At 39.9% G+C, this 17,735-nt stretch overlaps 1 protein-coding gene across 1 annotated transcript in view; it reads right to left on the bottom strand.

The window, feature by feature from the left end:
* The window catches only part of Plcxd3 (phosphatidylinositol-specific phospholipase C, X domain containing 3), a 179,372-nt gene that overhangs the window by 45,897 nt on the left and 115,740 nt on the right, over nucleotides 1-17,735 (bottom strand). Inside the window, exon 2 of the mRNA NM_001107671.1 lies at nucleotides 12,703-13,411. Coding sequence (NP_001101141.1) covers nucleotides 12,703-13,411 — 709 coding nt within the window. The remainder of the gene's footprint in view (nucleotides 1-12,702; nucleotides 13,412-17,735) is intronic.

Below are 17,735 nucleotides of genomic sequence, written 5' to 3'. Positions count from 1 at the left end.
GACAACAGAAGATTTTTCTAACCTATTTTATTTAAGAACAAAGCAAAGTCTGTGTGCCATAAGCAAATAACTAAATATCCAGTTCTCTTGACCAACATGAGTGTCTCTGACTTCACTGTCAGTTTCATTGTATTCTGGTCTAAAGATAAGATTTATTGAGATATGCAGATAAGGAATTGTCCTTGCTTTCCGACAGCACTGACCTAGGGAAAGCCTGTTTCATCTTTCCTTTTCCTTTTTTAATCCATTCTTCTCTCATATAGTACATCCTGACCTCAGACTCTCCTCCCTCGTCTCCTCTCAATCTCTACCCTCCACATCTCTCCTCTTTGCCAGATCCACTGCTCTTCCTTTTCCCTTCAGCAAAAAGCAGGCTTCCCAGGGATATCAACTTGACATAGTCTGGTGGTTTGAATATACTTGGCCCAAGGTGTGGCACTATTAGTAGATGTGGCCTTGTTGGAGTAGATATGGCCTTGGTGGAGGAAGTGTGTCATTGTGGGTGTCAGCTTTAAGACTCTGGTCCTAGCTGCCTGCAAGCCAGTCTCCTCCTGTTTGCCTTCAGAACAAGATATTGAGCTCTCAGCTCATCGTACACCATGCCTGCCTGGGTGCTGCTATGTTCCTGCCTTGATAATAATAAACAGAACCCCTAATCCTGTAAGCCAACCTCAATTAAATGTTGTCCTTATAAGAGTTGCCTTGGTCATGGTGTCTTTTCACAGCAATGCAAACCCTAAGACAGAAGTTAGTACCAAGGACTGGGGTATTGCTGCAGTGGGCCCGACCATGCTTTTGCTTGGAAGAATGTAGATTTGGGGACTTTGGTTTTAGAATGCAGTGAAATGCTTTAAGTATGGCTTAATGGGCCAACCTAGTAGTAATATGGAAGACTTTGTTGCTGAGGATGCTTTGAACTGTGGAAGCCTGACTCTAGGGGTTTCAGAGAAGAAGCATTTTAATACGTGGCCAAGAGACTGTTGTGGCATTTTTGTGAAGAGCGTGGCTGCTTTTTGTCCTTGTCTGAAGAGTCTACCTGAGGCTAAAGGAGTTTATATTAATTGCTTTGACAAAGGAAGTCTCAAAACAGCCTAGCATAAGTTTGATTGTGTGATTATCATTAAAATTCACTCTTATAAAGAGCCTTTTATTGAAAAGGAGCAAAGGGAGAAAGGAAAAATACAAAATTTATGGTTCAAGTAGTAGAGGGGCACCAGGAAGATTAGTGGAGCTAAAATCCTATATTGGAGAAGATGAACAGATTAAGGAAGTAGTGACTTTGGGGCAAGATCCCACCCAGCTAAGTTTATGTCCAGGCATGGTAGGGCAGCCTTTTAATCCCAGGAGATAGAAGCAAGCAGATCTCTGAGTTCAAGCCCAGCCTGGTACAGAGCAAATTCCAGGTAAAGAAAAGCTTAGGCCCAGAAGTACTGGTAAATACCTTTAATCCTAGTAGTCAGAAGACAGAGCCATGCAGATCTCTGAGTTCAAGGTTAGTCCACAGAGCAAGTTCCAGGACAGTCAAGCTTAGGTGGGGAAGGAAACTATTGGAAAACAGAAATCTGATGATAATATAATATAACAAGGATACTGTGTTCCAGCCCCAGAAAGCAGCAAAACTAGGCAGCTTTGGCCATGTGGCTTTTTTTTTAAAGAGTCCAAAATATAAGGGACTACTGAAACAATTGATGCTGGTTAGCTGGAGCTAAGAAATTAGCAGTGACTAAGAGAACAACATCACTGAGGTGAAATCTTCTGGGAAGGATTTTCTGAGAATACAAAGAAGCCATAGATAGCCAAGATTGAACCTCATGCTGCAGCTGTACATGGTAATGTGTAAGAGTCACCCACATGGTACTGGTTTTGAAGGCTTGAAGGAGTCATGAAGAGTAGCTGAGGCTTGGCACTTGTGAAAGGCAAGGAAAAGTCATTGGTGAAGGTGCAGCCTCATTGCAGTTGATGGCCCAGGACTAAAGGTGTCATGCAAAGAAGATGAGGCTTGGCACCATGGAGAGAGGCTATTGGTAAAGTCTAGTTGCTGCAGAGGACCTCAGTATATTGGAGATGCCAGTACCATGGGATGACCACCAAGAACAGCAGAGGCAGTGAAGTGGAGTCAACCAGAGCCTAGAGTGCTACAGAGGGTAGTGCTGGAGAATTGACCCAAGCCTGTTGGAGGAGCCCAGAAGATTATGTGTAGATCCCTAGACATTGGAACAAGAAGCTGTGAAGTTAAGGTTTCCTTGGAGACCTGAAAATGTTAAAGATGCCAGAGCTATGGGATACCTGCCAAGGAAAGCTGCTAACAGGAAGTGGAATCAGCCCAGGAGAAAGAAGTTTGTTGCAGTCCACAAAGATGAAAAGGGAGTTGGAGATGTGAAGAGTACTTTGACATTAGACACGGAGAGTTTGAAGTTTGCCCAACTGGTTTCCTGTCTTGCTTTAGGGATTACAGTTCAGTGATTTAATGAATCTCAGATGAGACTTTGAAATTTGGACTTTTCACATTTTTGAGACTATGGTAGACTTTTGAAATTGGACGTAATGTGGTTTTGTTTTGTTATTTGTTTTTGTTTTTGTTTTCATTATGCTATGGCTATGTGTGGATGTGTGGTCCCCATAGGCTCATACATTTGAACAAGTCTATGTGGTCCAAGGAGTGGAATGTGGTGGTTTGAATATGCTTGGCATGGGGAGTGGCACTATTTGGAAGTGTGGACTTGTTGGAGTAGGTGTGGCATTGTTGGAGGAAATGTGTCACTGTGGGCATGGGCTTTAAGACCCTTGTCCTAGCTTCCTGGAAGCCAGTCTTCTCCTAGCAGCCATCAGATGAAGATGTAGTACTCTTAGCTCATCCTGTACCATGTCTGCCTGGATGCTGCCATGTTCCCACCTTGATGATAATGGATTGAATGTTTGGACCTGTAAGCCAGCCCCAATAAATGTTGTACTTATGAGTTGTCTTGGTCATGGTGTCTCTTTACAGTAATGCAAATCCTAAGACACACAGCATAATAAAATGCAATAAGACTAGATATAAACCTTTTTAATTCTCCCCTAACTGTCCACCCAGGGCCCTATTCTGTAGTGGGTGTCTACATTCTCTTAGTGGGTGTCACGAGGACCCTCCTGAGACATGTTCTCCCTTACTGCAGCAAGTAAAAACCCCAGCATCTTCAACTACATATTGAAAACTGAGAAATATTCTCTAAAGGATAATTACAGAATTTCTTTACCCGTTCACACTACAGTTTAAAATTTGGTTCTTGCTAGAATGAATTTGTCACACCTTGGATGAATTTTCAACTGAATGGGCTTGTGACCCACTTCAGGAGGCCTGTCCACATTAAGTAGAAAGAACAAGCTGTACTGAAAACCTGGGGAAGTCTTCTTCATGGTTCACAGTGTGACCTGAGAGAGTCAGATATGGTTCTTGTAAATCGAATATAGCTTGCTTTGTACTGGTCATAGATTCAAAATAAATATAATCCTGAATAAATCTCCCTAACACCTTACTTGCAGAATGAAGTACCCACCAGCTGTACTATAATCTTCTTGATGAAATAGCCATGCTTCCTGGACACTGATCTTCTTCATTCTTTCTACATCCCATCAACTTTCTCTGAGTGTTTTGTGATATCTATCCCTCTATCTCTGTCATCTACATAATTTTATACACCTATATCTATACAATCTATAGCTATATGTCTGTCTCTATACATCATACTCTAGAGAGACTTAGAGTTACATACTAGGCTAATCCCTTTTACACATTGAACTTAATTGCCCCAGAAATTCCACATAAGAAAGAAAATGGGATCTGGCAAGTCTTCCTAAAGTATGCCTCTCTCTATCACATGCCATATTGTCTTTCTCCATAACTGTACTTATCTCTTATCCATAAATATCCACATAATATAAATTGATTAGATCTGACTTCCAAATAGCTTGGAATCCCTTGCAGTCTTTGACTTTGCTGACACAGATAATTTAAGGTGTCCATGTTTGCCTGCATACCATCAGTTGAATGGAAGAGAAAGAGTACTTATGCATACTCTGCTTTCAAATTTTCTTAGGTTAATGTTGTTAAATCAAAGATTTTTACAGATAATCCTTCCTTCCATACCACAGCAGATCTATGCTGAAGTCACTTTAAATCACAAAGTCTTAAGGTGAGATGTTTTCACTAATAAGAACACTTTGTGGCCCACCCCATCCTAGTGAAGAAGAGTGAGCCTGGAATTTACTAAGCTACTGACATGAGAGTACAAAGATTCCTTGGAGGAACCATTTCCTTGTGCTTATATCTTCATAATAACCCCCAGATCAAGCTGAGTGGCATACGAGAGATAGCGCCAATAGAAACTGGTTGAGTTTTAGAAATCACTTATATGAGTTTTCTCCTGAGTGATGGACACAACAAGAGGAACTTAAATTAGGATCTTACTAGGAAAGGAATTATGACTTCAGTTCATGGGAGAACTATCTGAGTCTACAGAAGGCCCTTGTGGGTCTGGAGATAGGCTCTCCCTAGACTTAATGACAGGCTTAAGTACAGCTTGCCTAGAGTCATGAGCGATGATACTCAAAGTGAATAATGACATTACGACGGCTCACTGGAGTCTTAAAGTTGGCCGTCTTTGAGTCACAGACTATTGAATCTGTCTCGGAGGGAGGAATCCAGAAATCTGCATTTTAGCAATGTCACTATAAACATGTTCCAGATTGCCAAGCTCAGAGCTGGGGAATGATAACTTTCTGGAACTCCCTTTATTGTCTTTTTACATTGGTCCAAAATAATAATAAAAAAAATCTAGCATATGAATTGACCCCAGCACTGGCTTCGGTATCAAAGTAAATTATCCCATTGTTCTAACCTTAATTTCTTAAAATATATTTAGAACTAATGCTGCAATCCTAATAACATTCATATATGAAATGAATCTTCAGTGCTTTTCCACAACACCATTAATTTTCTTGCTCCTTAGACATATGTAACTGAGGAAACACCATTGTGCTGCTGAATAGAAAATCTATTACTAGTGTCTCTACTGATTTATCTGAGGTCAAGTCCTGGATAAGGGTAGTTACAACAAGCTGCTCATCACGTGGTTACTGCTGCCTCATATCACTTTGCAGCTGACTTGGAGCCATTCTTAGACTCAGCCACTTGGTAAGGCTTTTCTTGGCTCCGAAATGCTGTTAAGTTGATGGTGTCGCTGAATAGCTTCCAGACAATAAACTGTAAATAGAATAACAGGAGGCTTAGCGCTTGGTTGTATTCCCAGTGGACAAAAAAGATACGTCGGCTAGCTCATGGCACAGAGCTAGAGAGCCCAGAGAAGGTGTCCTGAGAAAATGGATGCACCAGTCATCAGGCCCCATCCAGAAGGAAGACATCCAGAACACTGTATTCTGTGCAGATTGACAACTAGCTTATCCCTTCCTGATGCTTTCTTACCATGATGCTTTCTGGCTTTCCCTGAAATTTTTGTTCCTTTTCTGGCCAAAGTACTTCTATGGGGTGTTGAATAGACTTTGTTCTAGAACCTAGAGACTTGGAATTTTTGTCCATATTTATTAACTTGAGTATTTCTTGTTTACATTTCGATTGTTATTCCCCTTCCCGGTTTCACGGCCAACATCCCCATAACCCTTCCCCCTCCCCTTCTGTATGTGTGTTCCCCTCCCCATCCTCCCCCCATTACCACCCTCCCTCCAGTAATCACATTCACTGGGGGTTCAGTCTTGGCAGGATCAAGGACTTCCCCTTCCACTGGTGCTCTCACTAGGCTGTTCATTGCTACCTATGAGGTCAGAGTCCAGGGTCAGTCCATGTATAGTCTTTGGGTAGTGGCTTAGTCCTGGAAGCTCTGGTTGGTTGGCATTGTTGTTTATATGGGGTCTTAAGCCCCTTCAAGCTCTTTCAGTCCTCTCTAAGATTCCTTCAACAGGGATCCCATTCTCAGTTCAGTGTTTTGCTGCTGGCATTCGCCTCTGTATTTGCTGTATTCTGGCTGTGTCTCTCAGGAGAGATCTACATCCGGTTCCTGTTGGCCTGCACTTCTTTGCTTCATCCATCTTGTCTAATTGGGTGGCTGTATATGTATGGGCCACCTGTGGGGCAGGCTCTGAATGGGTGTTCCTTCTGCCTCTGTTCTAAACTTTGCCTCCCTATTCCCTGCCAAGGGTATTCTTGTTCCCCTTTTAAAGAAGGAGTGAAGCATTCACATTTTGATCATCCGTCTTGAGTTTCATGTGTTCTGTGCATCTAGGATAATTCAAGCCCAAGCATAATTTGGGCTAATAGCCACTTATCAATGAGTGCATACCATGTGTGTTTTTCTGTGATTGGGTTACCTCACCCAGGATGATATTTTCCAGTTCCCTCCATTTGCCTATGAATTTCATAAAGTCATTGTTTTTTATAGCTGAGTAATATGGATTTTAACCTTATCATGGTGTCTATTGGTTCTAAGACCTGGGGCAATCACTTTAGTAGTCACTTGGGTCTCAATTTTCTTACTAAGTCAGAAAATGTTAAATAGGAAGTGGATACAAGGCAAAAAAAAAAAAAAGACTGAACTCAGTCATCTGGAAGTTTCCTTCCTATTCTGTTATTATGTGTAAGTAATCTCCAGTAACCCCCAAGCCAGAATCCCACATCACTCACTTCAGATCTCCTTTCCTCATGGCTTCACCCACCCCAACTTTAAAATGTATTTTCCTTCCCAGCACTTGCTTCCCAGTGTAAACGCATACTATATTAACACACATTTAATGCTTAGGTGTACAGATTTGCAAGAATAGCGACAGAAGTGGGGGGTTAAACAGACCCATATAATGACCTTAATTTGTTAATTATGGCATTTAAAAAGTATTGCTTATTTTTATTTTATACATATGGGGGTGTTTTAGCTGCAGAAGTGTGTGAGTACCACACATGCATGCAGTACCTGAAGAGATTAGAAGAGGATGTCAGGATTCCCTGGAACTGGAGTTACAGATGGGTGTGAGTTGCTGAGATGGGTGTGAGTACTGAGGATCAAACTCAAGTTCTCTAAAAGAACATTCAGGGGTTTTAATAACTGATCATCTCTCAAGCCCTAATTACAGGACATTTGTTATGAAAAAAAATGAGTCACGGTACTAGAAGCCTAGTCTCAAATTTTTATCGCTAATAGAGTCACTATTACCTACTTTCCATTTCCTCCACTTCTCTTCTTACTTTTGCTTTTTAACTTGTATTTCATTTGTGTTCTTCTTCTTATTGGTTTTTTAGATTAACTTCTCAACCTTTAGCCTAGGTTGGCCACAGTTTAATAATATCATCCCTCTGCCTTCCAAATGCAGTGATTATAACTATAGCCACAGTGTACAGTTACTGATACCTGGGTTGGTAGGCTGTACAGAGGGTTGAATGGACACAGTGTATGTAATGTATACAACAAAGTCCCTACATATTACAGCAACTCAGTAATTACAGTCACCTCCCCCATGTTTGCCCAGTTGGGAATATAACAGCAATCTGGAATTTCTACCTCACAATGAGACTGTTGGTTGGGATTCAGTAACCAGACGTTATTCTATCCTAAGATCTCTTACTCAGATTTTTCTTCCCAGCACCTCCTGTTTCCACCTTTGAACTGGTGGAAGTGAGTGTAGCATCAGTTTTTCCCTTCTTTAGCCAACCTCCACATCTGATTTATTTTCTTCACTAAGGTCTAGTTCTGATCTGACCATTCATTTCCCTTTAATACAACTCCGATTAAACTTAGTCATAAAATCTTCCTTTAAGTTTCTCTAGACCCATTTTCCTTGTTCTTTGTTTTCTACCCATTGTGCTTTAATTTTTCTCATAAATTTTATTGATGCATAAAGCACAATTAAGATATTCATTTTAGCTGTAAAGTTACTCTACAAGATGACCTTTATGCTCCTTTTGTAGTGACTACACTTTAGACTCAATTTTTTTTCAACTCATCTTAGACCTCCTTATTCTCAGAGTATTAGAAAGATTTGCAAATTCTTGGGTTAACTCTTGAATTTACCTTTTTTAACTGTGCTATGAGCAGAAATTGTCTAAAACTTCTAATACTTAGTTCTTCCATTTTGGAAATGGTAAGGCAATAGTGCCTTCATGTGAGAAATTTTATGAATTCCAGGTCAAATAATTCATGTAATCAATTAATATGAGATGACATAGAGCTCACCTTAAGACAACTGAAGATAATATGGGATGATTATTCTAATCACACAGTGATGAACAATATTAATTTAATTTACTTACAAAGATGCATTGTCTCCTAAAAATCTGACAAATGGTATTTGCTTAAAAAAAGAAAGAACAACAGCAAAATCACAGTAGTTTAATAAAGTTCCACATATTAGGAAAGGAATCGACTCAAGACACACACCTTCATTTTAAGAATGTGTGAATTCCGTGGGGGTGAGGTGCAAAAGCTGGTGTTTGAAAAATAAATTAAAAATAGGTCTTTAAGAAATAAAAATCTGTGTCTTTTGGCATTGCTGAAGTGTGGGAAACACATCTGTAGTATTTAGGAGTGATGGTGAGACTGAAAGCTGAGGACCTTAGATCCAGGCTAGATTTGGTTTCCCTGAAAGCCACTTACAACCACTAGCTCTATGCTTAGATGCTTAGGATTTTGTTAATCAAAATATTAGAAAGAATTTTTAAAACTGTAGTGGAACAAGCTATTCACATGCAGGATTCAGTTCAAACTTCTAATTTTTGAATGTGGATACTTAAGCCCACACCTGGCGATCATGTGGTGACTTTTTCTTTGGTCACAGAAAATTGCATCTTTTGGTTCTAATGTGAACCCTTTGTCATGAATAGTCTTGGCACAAAAGTCAAGAGGAGAGCTGAAAAATCACGTTACTTTTAGGATTCTTTGTTTGATCTGAAGAAAAGACAGTAAAGTTTTCATTCACTGAATATTTTAGAGGGTAGCACCTTGCCTTTGCTAGCCAGTAGTCAAGGGTAGAAAGTAACTTTTTCCTATCATGCTCTGTCCAGAAAATCAGAGCAACACCTGCTGCCCCACCCATGCTCTGACTTCATTCCAAAGGTAACAAAGCAAAATCCCAGATTTCACATAACACAGTAATACTGAATCCAGCAATGCACAAATATAAAATTCAGGGGACTCTAGCATGTGTAAGGCTAAGCACAATTGCAGAATGTTCACAATACTCATATGACAGCCAGGATATAAGGCAGATACTTTCAATCTATAGGGTTCTCTTTTTAAAATATCATTTTTTCTTTTCTTCTTTTTTTAAGCAAAGTTAAAGTCCACTAGGCTATAACATTGATTTAATTGAGAGTGTTAGCGATAGGGAAGGGCTAAAGCAAATGACGTTTGAGCCTGGGTAAAGACCTGTCAAAAAGAATTAGGTCTTCCTATCTGTTTAAACATTCTCTTCCACTGTTTTCCATGCTTATCCCCCACCTCTGTCTCTCACAGCACAGCTCTACTATTTCATATATATATATATATATATATATATATATATATATATATATATATATATATATATATATATGCCTCAAATAAGTGAGAGATATTGAGTCAGAGCAGATGGCTGAAGACAGTTCTTCACAATTAGTTTCATGGGCTGTTAGTTTTTGAGCTGAGTAGCAGCTCAAAACAGTGTGTGGAAAACACTTTCAGTTAATTTTAAATATGATTCTTCAATAAAATATTTGCAAGTGTCATTTACATGGCACAGTTCATTGTGACTGGGGAGAGCTGTGTAAAGTACAATTTTCAGCATGTTCCTACCATTTGATTACTTTTCCTCTACAAGCCCTACTTTAGCAGGAACATACCAGAACAGAAATTGCCATAGAGTTATCTAAGTATGACTCAGAAGCTTCCGAAGTCTATCAAATGCCATAAGAAGGTAAACAAAGTCATTCACTCTGCAAGTGGGTTCTTCTCTGTGGCTTTTCAAAGGTTATTTCCCTACATGGACAATCATGCAATGGTTCTCTTTAAACTACAAAACAGTCTTGTACTATGGGAAAATGTTTTCCTGAACAGATACTTATATATTGAAATGGCTGTACTCTTGTGGTTGATCTCTTTGTGAAAGATCATAGGAGACTTGTGCTGTGTCTAAAATAGAAGTTAAAACTTAGGCTCTTCCCTCCAAGATGGGGGCAGAGTGGCAAGAGATAGGGTCAGCTCATCCTAGGGCTTTCTCTGTTTCTTCTCCTTTTCTAGTGAGATCACAGGGTTTTCTCAAAATCTGGAACCTTTATGGGATATAATTACTAAAATAGCACATTCTTGTCTGTCTTGTCTATTCTTTTGCTTGCTAATATGGTGAGAGGGCAAGGAATCATTCGTTAGATCAATTATTATTAGATTATTACTGGAAAGTAGTGCTATTAGATAAAATGCTTTCTTGACTTGGTGACTATTTTGATGGAACTTGATGAGCTTAGCCTTAGTCATCTGGAAAAGAATGTGGTCTGTGAAGGCAGGTAGAGTGTAAGGGCAGGAGAGTGGTGAAACCAACAAGGATAGGAAGGAGAGAGGACTAGACCAGAGGCTGCCTGGCTGAGGTACAAAGTTATACCCAGGGAAAAATGTAAAATTACAGACAAACCAATGGTGGGACAGACATGGAAAATGAGTGTGATTTGGCTGCATGATATGAATTTTCCAAAGAATCAATAAAAATATTATGTTGAAAAAATTATAGACAAAACTGAAATTCCTTTTTTCATATATACATATATATAAGGTATATATATTACAATGATTATACAATTTTTCTTGCTGCCATAGATCTTCAATCTTCAGTAATATCTAAAATCATCATAGAAACTGATCCTAGAGCAAAGGATACAAGGACAGATCACATGGGACCGCTCATCTATCAAATAATGCAGCAGTACTGAAGCTTGAGTCTGAAGAGAAGAAAGGGAGACATTACAGGAAACAAGAAGGAAGGGGTGACAGTGCTGTGGGTATAAAATGGATGCTTTGCAATTGCATTTAAATCTCAAAGCATGAAGATATCCCAGGTAGTACGTGGAGGGCAGAGGAAAGTTTTGATGCTGCAAGGAAGAGTGCTTCCACCCTGGTAATCTGTGGTTCTCACCACCCCTAAGTACAAATAGCTCCAAATAAGTTGGCTTGTAATTTTAATGTTCAATTGGCTACATCTACTTGCATGCTTTAAATGGCTTTTAAATTTAGCATGACTCTAACTACACGGTCTCCTTTTTCTACCCACCAGTGTTTTCAGTTTCTGAACTAAATGGTCCTCCATTCTGCTAGTCAATCAGAAGCCTCATCCTTATTTCTCTCATTTACAGCAGAGATAACTGGTCACTGTAGCATTTCATCCCTTCTAAGTTTCTCTTACTTCTTCACTTAGTGGGAACTATCGTGCTAAAACTGGTGTAACCACTTACCTAGTTACTGTCCATCTATCTTGCCATCTGTATCAATCACTATCTAACATGTACATTTGATCTCCTACCGGTCAGGCATCAACAGCTAGTGATCTATCACTCACAGGATAAAATTCTCTGTAGCTTAGCTAAAATATCTGTTTCAGCTATATTCTTGTCTTCTACTGTAACTTCTCCTACCGTCCACATAGCACGCTATTCTATAGGGTCACCTACACTCTTTTACTTCAAAGTTTTTCTCATTTTCCTACCTTTCCACACAAGATTTTGACTCTCATCAAATCATCCAACCTGTCTCATTATCCTGTTAATTAATTAACCTGTTAATTAACTAAACTATTAATTAAAAGATTAGAATATATTTTATGAAAAGAATGTGTATACTCACTTCTTATGTTAACATTATTTAATATTTTAACCAAAATAAGTAATATTCATGGTTCTGGATGCTGTCACTCTCATGGGAGGAAGTTGGAGAGATCTTTGTTGATGTTTTGAATTATGCTTCACTGGTTATTATAGGTCTATACTGTTAGCCATTCTTGACCAATGACATGTTCTCAAGTTCTCTCTCTCTCTCTCTCTCTCTCTCTCTCTCTCTCTCTCTCTCTCTCTCTCTCAGCAATCCTTTCTAAAAAAGACAGATTGTGTAATGTAGAGGGTATAAGATGTGGCTTGAGAATGTGGTCTGAGTATCTTTTCCATCATTCACTGAGAAAGAAGCCTAAGGGAAAGTATTATATTTTCCTGGACCTAAAGTTTTTAATCTATAAGATAATACCTACTTCTCATGGCTATTATATGTTAAATGGCGTTCGCTATATAAAAAGACTGCAAAAAAACAGAGCAAGGTCCTTCTAATATGCCACACAAATAAATAAAGGAGTCCTATGAAGATGACCTTACTTAGAAAATTAGTTTATTTATAGAACTAATCAGGTTGAAATGAATTAATCTAGGCAGATCCTAAGCCACTATCACTGTGTCCATATAAAAATGGAGGATTGTGGGGAAAAGACCATGTGAAGAAGGTGCAATTGGTGAACTAGCTATAAAGCAAGGGGTCAGAAATGTCAGCCATCACTAGAACCTTGGCAAGCCAACTTTCTTATGGTAAATAGTTGCAGTACTGTGTTACCCTAGCAAACCGATGCACATTGATAAGAATTTTTAGCTTCATAGCTTTTGTGCTTTATGAGTTTGAGTTTAGATTACTGGGCAATTCTTGTTCTCTGAAGGGCACTTACCTTTCTGTGATTGTTTCTCTGAGGCCACTTGCCACACCCTTGACCACTGTGCTTGCTTTGGGTGTCAGCACCACCTGAGATATAAAAAACGAGCCCTTCTTTCTTCTCTCAGTGATGGATGCCTGAAGAAACTGGATCAATTTCTCAGGGTCTGTCGTGTTTGCCCAAGGTGCTGGCATCATCTGCCCAGGCCAGAGGAAGGGCACTTCCAGTGCCACTGGGCTGTGGTAGAAGACCAATACTTGATAGCTCTTCTCCCATAGGTACTTTAAACTCACTTCCTGGGCAAAAATGGCTGGGCACATTTTGTTTCCATAGATGTCTTTCAGCATTTGGACCAATTTTTCATGGTGATATTTCTGCATCCCATAGAAATGATTGAAGTCCAAGAATACTACCTCTTTGTGGTGGTCTGTGAGAAATGCATTGATCTCTTCAAGACCCTCATTGACTTTGGCACTGAATAAGCCATGAGCAAAATACAGTTCATTGTCTGGGTCTCTGGGCTTGGTGGAAATTCGAAGATCAAAGTAACGGATTCCAGCTCCCAGCTGACCAGTGAAGCTCATTGTTTGAGTGGCTAACCATTTCCGCATCAGCTTCTTGGCTACAGTTCCGAACACAGAGACAAAGTTTTGGACAGTTTCTGGCTGCTCAGGGCCTACTGGAGAAGCTTCATCAATGTAGAAGCTGAAGGAATCATGGGACCCTGGGAGAGCAACAAGGCATAATGTGGTTAATTTCCAGTCTTTCATACATCTCATTTCTTTCTTTCCTGAAAGGTACTTACTTTCCCCTCAAATGAGTCAAACAAACTACAGTGAAATATTTACTTAATTTCCTTTGAATGACCTGGTGCAGGAAAGAAAAGACCTCAGTTGATTAAAACAGATGGCAACATAGTAAATAAAAATTTCCTTCAAATCAATATGTCAAGACTCACATAATCATCTACCATGGACTAAACTTACAACACTTCCAAAGATAGATTCTCTCCACTGCCTGTGAATGTGACAATTTATGAAGTGTGATGTATGAGAACTTGTAAGGACTAAATACTTTGTCTTCAATCTTACCATCTCTGATGGTTAATCTTGTCAATGAGACAGGGCTTGAAAATTACCTAGGAGAATGTTCTCAGAGACAGCTGACTGATACAAGAAACTCTACTCAGAATATGTAGAAATCATTTTCTTTATAGGTCCTGATCACATGTCAATGGTTCTCTGTCTTTAGAAGCAAGTCATAAACATGTTAATCACTGCATTTATGAATGCTTAAAGCTCACAACTTCCCCCAAGTACATAACTGAATGAATAGTGCTTGTTATCCAAAGAATGGAAATCTTATGAATTTGATTTCATAATCAAATAATTAACCCCATTGAGTGGTTGGGGAGAGAGAGAGAGAGAGAGAGAGAGAGAGAGAGAGAGAGAGAGAGAGAGAGAGAGGGAGAGAGAGAGAGAATGATGTATCAGCATTCACCTCTGCTGCCTGACTACGGATGCTGTCTGACCCAATGCTCTCTGCTCCATATGCCACAGTTCAGGCACAGCTCTTTTCGACTCCTGCACTGTTACTCACCCTCAAACTGTGAGTCAAAAATAAATTCTCCATTCTTTAAGGTGTGTTTACAAGGTATTTAGTCATAGCAGCAAGAAAACCAATACACCAGTTCCTTTTGATCTAAGCATACAGGGACAGCCTCTATGAATAAAGAAGTCCTTTGCACAAATGGGTAATCTGAATATGACCTTTCATCTCTCACATTTGGAAAAAGCAAAAGAGAGGCAAGAAGATTGAGTATGGAGAGTTAAGAGTATAAAACATGGGCAGAGGCTCTCTGCTCCCAGACCCGGTGAGAGAGAGACCTAACCGCCTGGTCAGGTGGGCACTCCTGAGGCTGCAGAGCGGAAGAGACCACCAACACTGCTCACCCCTGCCCACATCCCTGGCCCAAGAGGAAACTGTATAAGGCCTCTGGGCTCCCGTGGGGGAAAGCCCAGGAGCAGCAGGACCCCTGCCTGAGACACCACCAGAACCTGAAGGAAACAGACCGGATAAACAGTTCTCTGCACCCAAATCCTGTGGGAGGGAGAGCTGAACCTTCAGAGAGGCAGACAAGCCTGGGAAACCAGAAGAGACTGCTCCCTGCACACACATCTCGGACGCCAGAGGAAAAAGCCAAAGACCATCTGGAAACCTGGTGCACTGAAGCTGCCGGAAGGGGCTGCACAGGTCTTCCTGGTTGCTGCCGCTTCAGAGAGCCCCTGGGCAGCACCCCACGAGCGAACCTGAGCCTCGGGACCACAGGTAAGACCAAATTTTCTGCTGCAAGAAAGCTGCCTGGTGAACTCAAGACACAGGCCCACAGGAACAGCTGAAGACCTGTAGAGAGGAAAAACTACACGCCCGAAAGCAGAACACTCTGTCCCCATAACTGACTGAAAGAGAGGAAAACAGGTCTACAGCACTCCTGACACACAGGCTTATAGGACAGTCTAGCCACTGTCAGAAATAGCAGAACAAAGTAACACTAGAGATAATCTGATGGCGAGAGGCAAGCGCAGGAACCCAAGCAACAGAAACCAAGACTACATGCCATCATCGGAACCCAATACTCCCACCAAAACAAACATGGAATATCCAAACACACCAGAAAAGCAAGATCTAGTTTCAAAATCATATTTGATCATGATGCTGGAGGACTTCAAGAAAGACATGAACACACTTAGGGAAACACAGGAAAACATTAATAAACAAGTAGAAGCCTACAGAGAGGAATCGCAAAAATCCCTGAGAGAATTCCAGGAAAACACAATCAAACAGTTGAAGGAATTAAAAATGGAAATAGAAGCAATCAAGAAAGAACACATGGAAACAACCCTGGATATAGAAAACCAAAAGAAGAGACAAGGAGCTGTAGATACAAGCTTCACCAACAGAATACAAGAGATGGAAGAGAGAATCTCAGGAGCAGAAGATTCCATAGAAATCATTGACTCAACTGTCAAAGATAATGTAAAGCGGAAAAAGCTACTGGTCCAAAACATACAGGAAATCCAGGACTCAATGAGAAGATCAAACCTAAGGATAATAGGTATAGAAGAGAATGAAGACTCCCAGCTCAAAGGACCAGTAAATATCTTCAACAAAATCATAGAAGAAAACTTCCCTAACCTAAAAAAAGAGATACCCATAGACATACAAGAAGCCTACAGAACTCCAAATAGATTGGACCAGAAAAGAAACACCTCCCGTCACATAATTGTCAAAACACCAAACGCACAAAATAAAGAAAGAATATTAAAAGCAGTAAGGGAAAAAGGTCAAGTAACATATAAAGGGAGACCTATCAGAATCACACCAGACTTCTCGCCAGAAACTATGAAGGCCAGAAGATCCTGGACAGATGTCATACAGACCCTAAGAGAACACAAATGCCAGCCCAGGTTACTGTATCCTGCAAAACTCTCAATTAACATAGATGGAGAAACCAAGATATTCCATGACAAAACCAAATTTACACAGTATCTTTCTACAAATCCAGCACTACAAAGGATAATAAAGGGTAAAGCCCAACATAAGGAGGCAAGCTATACCCTAGAAGAAGCAAGAAACTAATCGTCTTGGCAACAAAACAAAGAGAATGAAAGCACACAAACATAACCTCACATCCAAATATGAATATAACGGGAAGCAATAATCACTATTCCTTAATATCTCTCAATATCAATGGCCTCAACTCCCCAATAAAAAGACATAGATTAACAAACTGGATACGCAACGAGGACCCTGCATTCTGCTGCCTACAGGAAACACACCTCAGAGACAAAGACAGACACTACCTCAGAGTGAAAGGCTGGAAAACAACTTTCCAAGCAAATGGTCAGAAGAAGCAAGCTGGAGTAGCCATTCTAATATCAAATAAAATCAATTTTCAATTAAAAGTCATCAAAAAAGATAAGGAAGGACACTTCATATTCATCAAAGGAAAAATCAACCAAGATGATCTCTCAATCCTAAATATCTATGCCCCAAATACAAGGGCACCTACATACGTAAAAGAAACCTTACTAAAGCTCAAAACACACATTGCACCTCACACAATAATAGTGGGAGATTTCAACACCCCACTCTCATCAATGGACAGATCATGGAAACAGAAATTAAACAGTGATGTCGACAGACTAAGAGAAGTCATGAGCCAAATGGACTTAACGGATATTTATAGAACATTCTATCCTAAAGCAAAAGGATATACCTTCTTCTCAGCTCCTCATGGTACTTTCTCCAAAATTGACCATATAATTGGTCAAAAAACGGGCCTCAACAGGTACAGAAAGATAGAAATAATCCAATGCGTGCTATCGGACCACCACGGCCTAAAACTGGTCTTCAATAACAATAAGGGAAGAATGCCCACATATACGTGGAAATTAAACAATGCTCTACTCAATGATAACCTGGTCAAGGAAGAAATAAAGAAAGAAATTAAAAACTTTTTAGAATTTAATGAAAATGAAGATACAACATACTCAAACTTATGGGACACAATGAAAGCTGTGCTAAGAGGAAAACTCATAGCGCTGAGTGCCTGCAGAAAGAAACAGGAAAGAGCATATGTCAGCAGCTTGACAGCACACCTAAAAGCTCTAGAACAAAAAGAAGCAAATACACCCAGGAGGAGTAGAAGGCAGGAAATAATCAAACTCAGAGCTGAAATCAACCAAGTAGAAACAAAAAGGACCATAGAAAGAATCAACAGAACCAAAAGTTGGTTCTTTGAGAAAATCAACAAGATAGATAAACCCTTAGCCAGACTAACGAGAGGACACAGAGAGTGCGTCCAAATTAACAAAATCAGAAATGAAAGGGAGACATAACTACAGATTCAGAGGAAATTCAAAAAATCATCAGATTTTACTATAAAAACCTATATTCAACAAAATTTGAAAATCTTCAGGAAATGGACAATTTCCTAGACAGATACCAGGTATCGAAGTTAAATCAGGAACAGATAAACCAGTTAA

Source organism: Rattus norvegicus, chromosome 2 (assembly GCF_036323735.1).
Source record: "Rattus norvegicus strain BN/NHsdMcwi chromosome 2, GRCr8, whole genome shotgun sequence".
NCBI lineage: Eukaryota > Metazoa > Chordata > Mammalia > Rodentia > Muridae > Rattus > Rattus norvegicus.
The sequence above is the reverse complement of the archived record's forward strand: the minus strand, read 5'-3'. Positions and strand labels throughout refer to the sequence as shown.